We start from the raw sequence: 14133 nt of genomic DNA, 5'->3' as shown, positions 1-14133 counted from the left end.
TTCTGCCAACTCATTTAATAGGTGGCAATTGATAGCTTGAATTTTCCTGGATGGGGAGAGAGCACCCAAGAGCTATCTGTTAGACTGAGTTAAAATGAGATCATTCACAAATAGGTGACACACAATTGATCCAGACTTTCCCATTTTGCTACACGTATTATACACAGATAAGGCTTACTATTCTGTTATAGTTACATCAAGGTCTGGTTCATTCCCAGTTAGAATACTGTGTTTAGTTCTATACAGCACATCTCGGGTAGAATATATTGAGCTGGGAGAGGGTCTAACATGGGTTCAGCAGCTCGGTATCTCAGTTAAAACTATGATATTAAGAGGACAAGACTAAGGCTGGGATTTTTCAGCCCTGTCAATGCAGGATTGCCATGGAAAATTCAGCGGCCCAGCCAAAAATCCACTGGCTTGTAGCAGGACTGGGTAATCCAAGCGGGAGGCAGGGCTAGAGAAATGCCGCCCGAGGTATGTGTTCCTTTGCATGCAGCAGATTGAAAGGTTATCTAACTGTGCTGTTTAAGATGACTACCAGAAGCTGTGGAGGCCAAAACCTTGAACATTTTCGAAGGTGAGATTGATAGATTTTTAATCAGCTGGGGAGGTAAGGATTAGGGTGATAAGCAGGGAAGTGTAACAAGTGAGTAGTAGATCAGCCATAATCTGATTAAATGATGGAGCACGTTCAAAGGGCTTAATGGCCTCCTTTTGTTCCTCTTTCTTATGATAGCTATAAAGTGGAGATGCAGTGTTGGACTGGGGTAAGCATAGTGAGAAGTCTCACAACACCAGATTAAAGTCTAACAGATTTATTTGGAATCACGAGCTTTCAGAGTGCTGCTCCTTCATCAGGTAAGTGGAGAGGAAGGTTCAAAAACACGGCATATATAGACAGAGACACAATTGCAAGATAATGGTTGGAATGTGAGTCTTTTCAGGTAATTAAGTCTTTACATGTACAGACAATGTGAGTGGAGAGAGGGATAATCACAGGTTAGAGAGGTGTGAATTGTCTCAAGACAGGACAGTTTGTAGGGTTTTGCAAGCCCAGGCCGAATGGTGGAGGGGTCACATGTAGTGTCACATGAACCCAAGATCCTGGTTGAGGCTGTCCTCACGCATGCGGAAAATGGCTATCAGTTTCTGCTCAGCGATTCTGCGTTGTCGTGTGTCTTGAAGGCCACCTTGGAGAACGCTTACCAGAAGATCGGAGGCTGAATACCTTTGACTGCTGAAGTGTTCCCCGACTGGAAGGGAACGCTCCTGCCTGGCGATTCTGATTTTATGTATTTTGTGTTTTTGTGTATTTCTTATGGTCTTATAGGGAACTAGAAAGAAATTATTTTGTTTGCCAGGGCAGTGGCAGACAAGGGGGTGTAACCTAAATCATTCAGGAGTGATTTCTTCACACGAATCTGAGTTGAAACCTGAAACTCTCTTTCTCCAATAGGATTGTTGTTGAGACTGGGGTGGCGGGGGTTGAGGGGGGGGGGGGGTGTAAATTAAAATTTCAAACTGTGTGTGGTAGATTTCTGTTACATAAAGAGTTTTAACATCCAAATGGTGGAGTTAAGATACGGATTTGCTATGATCTAAGTGATTGGTAGAATCGGGTCTGGATAGCCAATTCCTGGTGAATCAAAATTCAATACAGATTTAACAAGTCTTACTCCAAATGAAGGCTTTTCAAAGCCATTTCCCATCATCAAATATGCCTACACACACATTACTTTGCAAAATGTGGAAAGTGGCATTTTCCCATCTGCTACAAAGGCATGAGTAATTCTGAGCACTCATTCTGCTTCCTTCTTCAACAGAGAAAGTGCAGACATCTCAGTTCTAAAATATAATCATTAGGTTCTTTTTGCGCATGTTATATTAATCACACATGTGAAGCTTCCAAGCATTGCTGACTCTTCAGCCAGAAGCTTCACGGATACCATCAATACAACGGTTTTTTGTTCATTGCTGAGAAGACGCAGATCGTTTGGAGATACCTGACCCTAGTCGATATGCAGGCAAACCTGACCCAGGTATCACGATGTGGATGTGCCGGCGTTGGACTGGGGTAAACACAATAAAAAGTCTGACAACACCAGGTTTTAGTCCAACCGATTTATTTGATAGTAAACGCACAAGCTTTCGAGGTTTCCCTCTTCGTCAGGTGAGTGGAGAGTTCTGGCCTCGGACAGAGCATATAAAGCACAGACAGTTTAGAGATTACTGATTAGAATGCGAATCTTTACACCTAACCTGCTGTTCAAGTCCTAAAGTGGCTGACAATGTGTGTGGCAGGAGCACTGATCACAGGTTAAAGAGATGTGTATTGTCTCCAGACAGTACAGTGAGTGAGGTTTTGCAAACCCAGGCAAGTCACGGGGGTTACAGATAGTGCGACATGAACCCAAGATCCCTGTTGAGACCGTCCTCATGTGTGTGGAACTTGGCTATCAGTCTCTGCTCAGCGACTCTGCGCTGTCGTGTGTCGTGAAGGCCGCCTTGGAGAATGCTTACCCGAAGGTCAGAAGCTGAATGCCCGTGACCTCTGACCTTCGGGTAAGCATTCTCCAAGGCGGCCTTCACGACACACGACAGCGCAGAGTCGCTGAACAGAGACTGATAGCCAAGTTCCGCACACATGAGGACGGTCTCAACAGGGATCTTGGGTTCATGTCGCACTATCTGTAACCCCCGTGACTTGCCTGGGTTTGCAAAACCTCACTTACTGTACTGTCTGGAGACAATACACATCTCTGTAACCTGTGATCAGTGCTCCTTCCACTCACATTATCAGCCACTTTAGGACTTGAACAGCAGGTTAGGTGTAAAGATTTGCATTCTAATCAGTAATCTCTAAACTGTCTGTGCTTTATATGCTCTGTCCGAGGCCAGAACTCTCCATTCACCTGACGAAGAGGGAAACCTCGAAAGCTTGTGCGTTTACTATCAAATAAATCGGTTGGACTAAAACCTGGTGTTGTCAGACTTTTTACCAGGTATCACAGTCAGTCGAGATTGGTTCTTATTCAGTCAATCTTAAAGGCATTTTTCTTCCACATCCTTTCTATGAGACACAGGGGGAGATCAGGGTTTCACCGCTCCAGCCAAGCTGTGAGGCTCTCCCTGCCTACCCCAACCTGAGGAGGAGAAACTTGAGGGGGGGGGAGATGGGGCGGGGCAGGTGAGGGTTGTGCCATTAGGACAAACAAAAAAGGACTCACGAAACAATGAGCTTTGTTCTCCTATTCAGTGTCCACTATCTCACCTTTATGCTTCTATCGTCACCTTCTTTAGTCTTTGAGGCTGCCATTAACATTCCCGTGTCTTGAGTCCATGACATCTTTGTCAATCTCTCCTCAGCTCTGATCTTCTATTCTGCTCCACCATCTCCACGCGCACCCCCCCCCCAACTTTATAACCCATTACCATTCTACCCTGTTTGGTGTCGCATAGACTCGAAATAATGAGCAGGATTCTCCCATCTGTGCCCGCCATTTTTCTGGTGGGTCCGCCCAGGAGAAGCGCATCTGCGGCCTTGAATGGACATCTGCGCGCGCGCGCGGGGAATGCACGCGCATCTCCCAGGGCTAGCAAACAGTCGCCGGCCAGACCGTGCTGGAAACCAATTTCAGTCTTTTTTTTAATCTATTTTAAATATGTGTAGATTTGCTAAATATCAGGGGTTCCTGATCGAATCTCTCATCCTGCCAGAAGTACTTCATTCCGGTGGGGATCAGACGCGTTCCTCATGTTCGGAGAGCTAGCTGGGGACCTCGGCCAGAATGAAGGGTGGGCCATCGGGGCCCTCCAGGGGGTCGGGTGGCAGTGGGGGTGGTGCCCCCTGGGCCTGGGCACCCTGCCAGTGTCAGCCTATGCCCCCGGCACTGCCTAAGGGGCAAAGTGCCCACGCCCAGGGATACATTGGCACTGCCCATCGGACATCAGGCAGTGCCAAGGGGGTGGGGCCTATTGTGGGCGGGTGCGATTGGTAGGCATGGGGGATCCCGCTATCACTCTGCATTGGGATCGGTCTGGGAAGGAGGGAAGGCAGCGATTGGAAAGGGTTTGGGGGAAGGGTGATCTTCCAGGAGGGGGCTGCCTGCATTGAGGTTCTGACCACGGAGGGGTCAGCAGGGGGATGGGTTCTGCAGGGTGAAGGGGTGGGGGAATTGCTGTGGGGGGGGGGGGGTGGCATCTCACGATCAGGCCTTAGGGAGAAGCTGGAGGGGCAGTACTGCAGGAGTCCCAGGCTGGCCAGTGATCGGGCTGGCCAGCGAATGGGAGACTGACAGGTTGGGACCACTGCGCGTGTGCAGAGTTCCAGAACTGTCAAACTCCGGTGCGATTGGGCCCCGTCCCTCTGGATTTTTAATGAGATTCACAACTGGGGCCTCTTCAATGTGGAGATTCAGGTAAGAAGCTAAACTCTCAGAGCTGTTGTGATCTAGAATAGTTTTCCCGCCAATTCAGCACTTTTGGGAGAATCGCCCCCAATGGGTGGGATTTTACGACCTCCCTCGAGTGAGACCAGAAATTCCCACATGAGGTCAATGGAGATTTCCATTGTCGGACCATTGCCTGCACCGATTCCATGGCGGGCGAGGTGGTGGAGTTCCGACGATTAGTTCTGTTTCCCTCTCCACAGATACTGTCAGCCCTTTTGAGTTTAGCCAGCACTTCCTGTTGTCATGCACAATTATCACCACAAAACTGACTATCCACACTGAACCCACTTATTGCCCTGCTGACCCTATTTGTGCTCCTCACTCACCTCATCCATGTACTGTCCTACCCACCTCACTCACCCAGTTGCCCGTCTCACCCTTACCTACTCGTCGACCTGACCCACTTAGCGTCAACCCTCTCATGGACCAAGCCATTGCATCCACTCAGCCATTCACACATCCATTCACTAAAATTGAATGTCTAGACATTTTAATTTATCACAGCAGCTAACGCTATAAAAATGAGACAAGGCCTGTATTCCTCCAACTCTACTCATGTCTGACGGAATTCCCTGTGAAATGCTGCACTGCACATTTATTTGACAGTCAGTATTGGTAGATTCTGGGAGAAATGTGCAGTATTGTCATGTTGGGAGGATTTGCAAACTTTACAGCAATTTAACTATCACTGCTGCTGCTCAAAAGATCCAATCCAATATTCCAAAATCTTTCGACAAACTGTTTGGATAAAACTGTGAACAGAAGAGAAATAGTTGTCTGTTTGTACAGAATATGAGTATTGTTGAAAAAAGAGACTCCTTTCGTTGAAACTTTTCATCTTCCACTCATCAGGACAACTTGCAAGAATACCAAATTTAAATGAAACAACAGTTTATCATCTACTAGAAGAGAATGCTGGTTGCTTGTCAAGTGGGTTCTGATTTGCACCAGTTGATGGTGGCTGACAGTTAACTGCCAAACATTACTTAAAAGTTAAATCAGACAGCTGACTCTCATTGGTCAAGGCATTGCCCTGAAGAATGAACCAGCAGATGTCTGTCACTTATTTTGCTTAGCTGAACCAGGTGCAATGTGTGTATGTGTTCTTTCTGTCTGCAAGTGACAGGGTCCTGTGTATTAATATATGTAGCTTCTGGTACATGCAAAAACACCACACTGTAAGCTTGATGAACAATTGTAAATTGATGACCAGTGTATTTTTTTTTGGCATACTGAGGATTATTTAGCAAATGTTGTCCAATCACGGAATCACATTTATTGTTGGACACTGTGTTTGAGTTTTGCAAGGAAGAGCTGGTTGGTGTATGGTTTGTGCCTTGCACATTGTGAACAGAGGCTGGAGCATGATGTTTGATATGATACGCCAGCTTTTGGGACATATGCCCTACATGCTTAGCATCACAGTGGCACTGACATTCCTGCACCACAATGCACATTTGTGTGATAGACACAATGTCTTTTTGGCTTCAGGCAGCATCATGTTAGTGGCAAAAGCCGTATGTGTCATTACTGCAAGGTCACAGCATGAAGCAGTTAGCCTCACCTATTGCTTAGATGTTTTACATATCTTCCAGGGTAATCAGAGGTAGACGGGACACGTTTCAGGACTTAAAGTGACAACCTCAAGCTATTCATGAGTTTGTACGATAAAGAGTACAGATCTGATCAGGGTAGCACAGTGGTTAGCACTGCTGCCTCACAGCTCCAAGGACCTGATTCAATTCCATTCTTGGGTCACTGTGTGTGTGGAGTTGCACATTCTCCCCATGTCTGCACGGGTTTCCTCTGGGTGCTCGGGGTTTCCTTCCACAGTCCAAAAGATGTGCAGTTTAGGTGGATTGACAATGTTAAATTTCCCATTAATGTCCCAAGATGTGTAGTGTTAGGGTGATCAACCATGGAAAACAGAAGGGGTTACGGGAATAAGGTGGGGAAGGTGGACTGAGGCAAGGTGCGCTGCAGGGATTCTATGATTCAATGATTATGCAGTAGGATGCCTTTGGGGCACTCTTTTTCAACATCAAGCTTGCAGGTGAACAAAAGTCTTGGGCCCTATTTACAAGGTTGCTGATAAGGCCAATTTTATAGCATATGGAACTGTAAGAATCCCAGCAATATATTGACCACTGAACATAGTTCTGTATTAGACAGTGGTAGAGAACTCCAGAAAATTTCTCAAGTAGAATGTCAAGGAAAGGGAATCTATTTGATGGACCCCATTCAGACAAGTCCGATGAATGCCTTAACCATTCAGAGTCAACCTGCCTGGTTTAAATTTTGAATAATACTTGGTAGTTAACTGCTAGTCACCATCAACTGGTGCATTCTTTATGGTAACACCTTGAGCAAACAGAGTCTACTTGCCAACCAATCAATTCCCTCTTCTCAGACAGTATAAATTGTTGTTCCCTTTACATTTGGTATTTGGTTAATTGAACTGCTGAGTATAAGATGAAAAACTTTCACAAAAAATATCTTTATTCAACAAAATAAAAATATAGAGATTTACATTTTGATAGTGCCTTTCATGACTACTTTTATACTAAAGCTTTTTATGATAATTTATGCATCTTCAAAGTTAGATTGACCAAATAACCCATCTCGCGATGCTTGTCGAGGGGTATCAGCACTCTAGGTAGAACACCCTGTTCTTCTTTAAAATAATGTCATGTGATCATCTGTGTCCACTTGAAGGGCAGACAGAGCCTCATCTGACATATCCAAGATCTGCACCATTGCCAGGGCAGCGGTCCCTCTGTACTCCAATGGAGAGTCAGCCAGAATTGTGTGCTCTGGAGGAGAACTTGAAAGCACAACCCTTGTGATTCAGAGGCAAGAATGCTAGCAAATGAGGCACCGCCGATGCACCTGAGATTCTAGTCAATACCAAATGCACTAGACTTTCAAATTCCCTCCAAGGAGTGGGCAATAATGATGGCCAGCCAGTGATGCCCATGTCTAACAAACACATTTTTTAAAAAATTACAGCGGGTAATAAGTGGAATTACTTACATAGTGAAAACATCTAAGGTGTCTCCAGCACCTCTTACCACCTCAAAGTTATTCTGCAGGATTGTGACAGTCCCAGAGAGAGCTTCATGTCCGCAGCCACAGAACAGTGCCACACCAGCGTACAGTAGGATTGTGGCAATCAACGATGCGTAGGGAATACCTCCCAAACACTTGATGCAACACTCAAAGCACCCTGAAAAAAACAAGATAAAACAATTTGACCTTCAAGATTATAATTACATGCATTTGTATACTATATCAATGAAAATGTCATTGGGAGTCCAAGTTATCTTAAGTTACCATTACGCACCAGTTTTTTTTTTGTGTATTGAGGGAGATGTTTGTGCACTGGCAATATTATTCCAGTCTCATAATAAATAATTTAAGGGAACAAATCTTACAATCTCACTCCCTCCAGTGGGGAGGCAGTGGAGTGGTGGTATTTTCACTGGCCGAGTAATCCAGAGACCCAAGATACTGTTCTAGGAGAGCCTGGGAACCTGGCTTTGAATCTCACCATGGCAAATGGTGAAATTTGAATTCAGCAAATATGTGGAATTAAAAGTCTAATGATGGCCCGTTAAATCATTGTCTATTGTTGTAAAAATTCATCTGGTTCACTAATGCTCATTGGGGAATGAAATCTGCCATCCTGGTCTGGTCCAAATGTCACAAACCTGCAACAATATGACTGACCCTCAATTGGCCTCGTAAGAGCCTTTAAAGAGAAGGGTAATAAATATGGTCCCAGTCAACAATGCCCACATCTAATGAATGAATAATAAAAGTTTTATTCAATCTTATAGTATTTATTACCAGTGCCATCAGACTAAAACTCCTACCTGCAAACATTAGACAAAACCACATTTACAATGTATTTCAGTAAGAGTATTATCACCAGGGGTTGTGTGTTAGAAAGGTGGTACTTGCAATGACCTCAATGAGTTGGGCCTCTTGGGGTATGAGCTCCCTGGTTGAGTAGGCAATCATTACCTCAATCAGGGAGCTCATATTCCAAGAGGCCCCAGTGGAGAGAGAAACTGAGTTAATAGCCGAGACTTCCCATCCAGTCCCTCCTCTACCCACACCCACCACCCCTGCCTGCTCTTATCACACTCCCTGCCCACTCCCCACACCAGCATGCCTCCACTCCCCCCACCCCCACCACCATTCCACCCTGCTCGCCTCCCCCCCACCACCACTGCCACCCCCTGCCTGCCTCCCATCACCCCACTCTACCGAACGCTCCCTGCTACCACATACCCCCATGCACACTCCTCCCCTGCCGCCACACCCCTGCCCCAATACACCCTCTCCCCTCTTCTTGGAAAGCTGAGATCTTGGTATTTAAATAACCAATTCACATTCCAAAAGGAAGAGCAGACAATTTCATTTGCCAAACAATAGCACCTTGACAAGCAACTATGGCCCAGTTTTGGATTCCAAGCAAAGAGAACCTTTATTTCTTCAATTGCTTCTTAAGACAAGACTTCAGAGATGATTGACGCTGCATCAAAAAAATGTGTGGTTCCAAAAAGTTGGACTGAGATACATTGAATAGGTAACAAGAGCAAAATATACTGCATGGCCAAACAGATAGGGAGAAACTGCTTCTTCATTCAGAGGTTCAGTAACCAGATGGACACGGCTTAGGGGAATGGCATCCACTATCACCTCCGCCATTTCTTTCAGAACCCTCGGATGCATTCCATCCGGTCGTGAGGTCTTGCTGCGGCTATATAGGGCATTGGTGAGGCCGCAGCTGGAGTACTGTGTGCAGTTTTGGTCGCTGCACTTACGCAAGGATATTTTGGCCTTGGAGGGAGTGCAGAGGAGGTTTACTAGGCTGATGCCGGAGTTGAGGGGGTTGAGCTATGAGGAGAGGCTGAATAAACTAGGCTTGTACTCGTTAGAATTTAGAAGAATGAGGGGAGATCTCATTGAGACGTATAAGATGATGAATGGGATGGATAGGATAGAGGTGGAGAGACTCTTCCCACTCAGAAAGGACAGTAGGACTAGGGGGTACAGCCTCAAGATAAAGGGGGGGCGTTTTAGAACGGAGTTGAGGAGGAACTTCTTCACTCAAAGGGTGGTGAATCTCAAGGAATTCTCTGCCCGTTGAAGTGGTGGAGGCTGCCTCGCTAAATATTTTTAAGACGCGGGTTGATGGGTTTTTGATAAGAGAGGGGATTAAGGGTTATGGGGAGAGGGCGGGAATGTGGAACTGAGACACGACAGATCAGCCATGATCTTATTGAATGGCGGGGCAGGCTCGAAGAGCCAGATGGCCTACTCCTGCTCCTATTTCTTATGTTCTTATGGTCTAACGGTGGAGAGGAGGGGCTTGTTTTGGTCAGCAAGTCATGATCTGGAACGTGCTGCCTGAAAGGGCAGTCAAAGCCTACTCAACAACAACTCTCAAACAGAATTGGATCGTTCCTTCAAAGTGAATAATTTGCAAGGGCTATGGGGCAAGGATTTCTAAATAACTCTTGCAAAGATCTGGTACAGAGGTAATGGGGTGAATGGCTTCCATCCATAGATTCTATTGACTCTGTCTACACTTCCGCTGCCTTGGGAAAGCAGCCAGTATAATTAAGAACCCTATGCACTCTGGATATTCTCTCTTCCACCTTCTTCTATCGGGGAAAAGATACAAATGTCTGAGGTCACGCACCAACAGACCAAGAACAGCTTCTTAAAACATAGAACATAGAAAAACTACAGTACAAATAGGCCCTTCGGCCCACAAATTGTGCTGATCATATCTCTACCTACTAGGGTTACCTATAACCCTCAATCCTATTAATTCTCATCCAGAAATCTCTTAAAAGAACCTATCGAATTTGCCTCCACCACCACCGAGGGCAGCCGATTCCACTCCCCCACCACCCTCTGAGTGAAAAACTTACCCCTGATATCTCCTCTGTACCTCCTCCCCAGCACCCTAAACCTGCGTCCTCTTGTGGCAGCCATTTCAGCCCTGGGAAAAAGCCTCTGAGAATCTACCCAATATACCTCTCAACATCTTATACACCTCTACCAGGTCACTTCTCATCCTTCGTCTCTCCAAGGAGAAAAGACCGTACTCTCTCAACCTATCCTCATAAGGCATGCCACCCAACCCAGGCAACATCCTTGTAAATCTCCTCCGCACCCTTTCAATGGCTTCCACATCCTTCCTGTAATGAGGCGACCAGAACTGAGCACAGTACTCCAAGTGGGGTCTGACCAGGGACTTATACAGCTGCAGCATTATCTCCCGACTCCTAAACTCAATCCCTCAGTTGCAGTTGTCAATCTTCTCTGTTGGCATCAGATTTTTGAATGGACCTACCTCACATGGTTGATCTTTCCCTACACCATATCTATAATTGTAACACGACATTCTGCACCCTCTCCTTTCCTTCTCTATGAATGGTATGCTTTGTCTGTATAGCATGCAAGAAACAATACTTTTCACTGTATACGTGTGACAATAATGAATCAAATCAAATCAAATCAAATCAAAAGTTATGTTGCATGATTCTATGATTGCATGGCTGGGGCATAAATATCATGATGTGGAAATGCTGGCGTTGGTCTGATTTAAGCACAGTCTCGCAATACCAAATTAAAGTTCAACAGGTTTATTTGGTAGCACATGATAATGCAGAATTGCTGAGCAGAGACTGATAGCCAAATTCCACACACATGAGGATGGTCTGAACTGGGATCTTGGGTTCATGTTGCACTATCTGTAACCCCCATAACTTGCCTGGGCTTGCAAAATCTCACTAACTGTCCTGGCTGGGGACAATACATACCTCTTTAACCTGTGCTTAACTCTCTCTCCACTCACACTGTCTGTACCTTTAAGACTTGATTACCTGTTAAGACTCACATTCCAACCCTTATCTTGTAAATTGAGTCTGTGTCTATATATGCCCTGTTTGTGAACACAATTCCTCACTCACCTGAAGAAGGAGGAACACTCCGAAAGCTCGTGCTATCAAATAAACCTGTTGGACTCTAACCTGGTGTTGTGAGACTTCTTGCTGTGCATAAATATCGACCAGAGATAACTCACCTACTCTTCACAGGATTTACTGCATTCAATTGAGAGGACGGATGGGGCATTGGTAAGAGTTAATCTGAAAGATAGTGCCACTCGGTCAGCACTGTACTAAAATGTCAGTCTAGATTATGGGCTAAAGTTTCTGGATTTAATTCTAGTCTGCAGACAGCAGGAGAAACACATTACCAGATCAAGGTGGGTATAACTTGGCCAGAATCATACGAATAAAAATAGCCGTAACATTGCTGGAGTGTGATCACTGCAGGGTTCTACTGGCAGAATCAGATTTCACTGGGAGCTTTTGAAAGTTGAATAACCTCCTCCCGACTGCCTTGTCTTGGATATAAGGACTGGTAATTTGAATGAGAGAGTCACCCGTGCCTACTGCACGATTCGGTGAGTTTGTGAGAGGAAGGAGAAAGTGAAAAACCTGCGTGAGTATTCATCACAACCAAACTACTAACAATGACAACAATGAGAGTGTACTGAATTGTGAGAGTCTGAGATAGGATGGACAGGAAAAATCTGTGCCTAGCTGAGGGATCATTTACCCAGGGGCATAGGTTTAAGCCAATTGGTAGAAGCTTGGGAGGGGACATGAGGAAATGCTTATTCACCCAAGGGCATATGGAATACACTGGAGAATGAGGCTGAGCTGGTGGCTGAAATACAATGTAGGAAATGCAGCAGCCAAATTACACACAGTAAGATCCCACAAACTGCAATGAAGTAGTAATCTGTTCTTGTTATGTTGGTTCAAGGACGGACATTGGCCAGGGCACGAAGGAGAAATCGCTACCCTTCTTCAGAAACATGGGACCTCTGATCTCCATGCAGTGGTGGATATGGACTGCAGTTTAGCAGCTCATCAAAAAGACAGCATCCCTGACTATGTAGCACTCCCCAGTACTGCGCTATGAAGGTTGGGCAGCACAATGGTTAGCACTACTACCTCACAGCGCTAGCGACTCGGGTTCAACTCCCAACTTGGGTCATTGTCCATGTGGAGTCTGCATGTTCTCCCCCTGTCTGCATAGGTCTCCTCTGGGTGTTCTGGTTTCCTCACACAGTCCGAAAGACGCACTGCTTAGGTGCATTGGCCATGCTAAATTCTCCCCGCAGTGTAATCGAACAGTTACCAGAGTGTGGCGACTAGAGGATTTTCACAGTAACTTCATTGCAGTGTTATTGTAAGCCTACCTGTAACATTAATAAATAAACTTTATGAGAAATTATCAAATTTTAGTACCCATCCAAAATAATCGGAAATAATGGCTTGTTTCATAGTTGAGGCTTTAAAAAGTCTAAAATGTGAAGGTTGTTGCCCTGGCAACAGTAGTCAAACAGACTTAGAACTCTTTCACACAGTGCTGGGACTAAAGGTAATATTGCAATACAGGTCTATGGAGTGGTGAATAACAGCCTCCAATTCCTCCCCCCATTGGGCCTCTGTTGTCAAATGCAAATATGATGTAGAGATGCCAGCACTGGACTGGGGTAAACACAGTAAGAACTCTCACAACACCAGGTTAGATGCAAAATATCAATTAGCTTCAAATGCAAATCGCCAGAAGAGAATAAACAGGGATAGTCATTTTGTTCAGCTGACTGGCTGAGCTACTTGCCCAGGTCAGTGACAGTGTTTGGATGGCACTTTTGCTTTCCCCTAAAGTAACAAAAGATATACATCTGGAAATGTGAAGTCTTCTGAAAATTGGAAAAATTATTCCCAGCAGTTGTATGTAGCTGACAGTTTGTACGTTTGCTCGAGTTATCTTTGGTTAACAGGCCTCAAAGTAGCTAATTCACAAAATATGATCTCGACTTACTTCAGTAAACTAATTTCTGCCCAAAGACCAAATCCAAAGAATGGGCTCCGTAAGTTATGGACTGCAAGTAAATAAATGTATTCAAAAGGCGGCTGGATATAGTACTAGGGGGCAATGGGATCAAAGGTTAACCGGAGAAAGCAGGATTAGGCTACTGAGTTGGACAATCCGCCATGATCACAATGAATGGCAGAGGAGGCTTGAAGGGCCAAATGGCCTTCTCCTGCTCTTATCTTCTATATTTCTATGTTTATGTAAATAAAGGAACTACTGTTCTGCTAATTATTGGCACAGTGGTTAGCACTGCTGTCTCACAGTGCTGAGAGTCCGGGTTTGATTCCTGGCCCCAGGTCACTGCCTGTGCAGAATCTGCACATTCTCCCCATGTCTGCATGGGTTTCCTTAGGGTGCTCCAGTTTCCTCCCACAGTCTGAAAACGTGCTGGTTAGGTACATTGACCATGCTAGATTCTCCCTCGGTGTACCCAGCCAGGCACCAGAATGTGACAACTAAGGGATTTTCACAGTAACTTCATAGCAGTGTTAATGTAAACCTAATTGCGACACTAATAAATAAACTCAAACTTAATTAATTCATGTTCATATTTCAAACACCAAACTCCTCAACCTTGATGCAATCCATCACCCGAAAAGGAGAATTGACCCAAATAGCTGTTGATGACGCTGTTGCTATGTGACGGTGCGCGATCAATGACGTCATCTTCAAGGTCAGTAACTGCATCCGCCAACTTAGTCGG

General features: G+C 45.2%; 1 protein-coding gene across 1 annotated transcript in view; it reads right to left on the bottom strand.

Moving 5' to 3' along the window:
- The window catches only part of gpm6ab (glycoprotein M6Ab), a 240743-nt gene that overhangs the window by 46576 nt on the left and 180034 nt on the right, over positions 1-14133 (bottom strand). Inside the window, exon 2 of the mRNA XM_080189452.1 lies at positions 7488-7680. Within this exon, the coding sequence (XP_080045578.1) occupies positions 7488-7680 (193 nt within the window). The remainder of the gene's footprint in view (positions 1-7487; positions 7681-14133) is intronic.

This window comes from Carcharhinus amblyrhynchos, chromosome 5 (genome assembly GCF_965287045.1).
Source record: "Carcharhinus amblyrhynchos chromosome 5, sCarAmb.v2.hapA, whole genome shotgun sequence".
Lineage (NCBI taxonomy): Eukaryota > Metazoa > Chordata > Chondrichthyes > Carcharhiniformes > Carcharhinidae > Carcharhinus > Carcharhinus amblyrhynchos.
The sequence above is the reverse complement of the archived record's forward strand: the minus strand, read 5'-3'. Positions and strand labels throughout refer to the sequence as shown.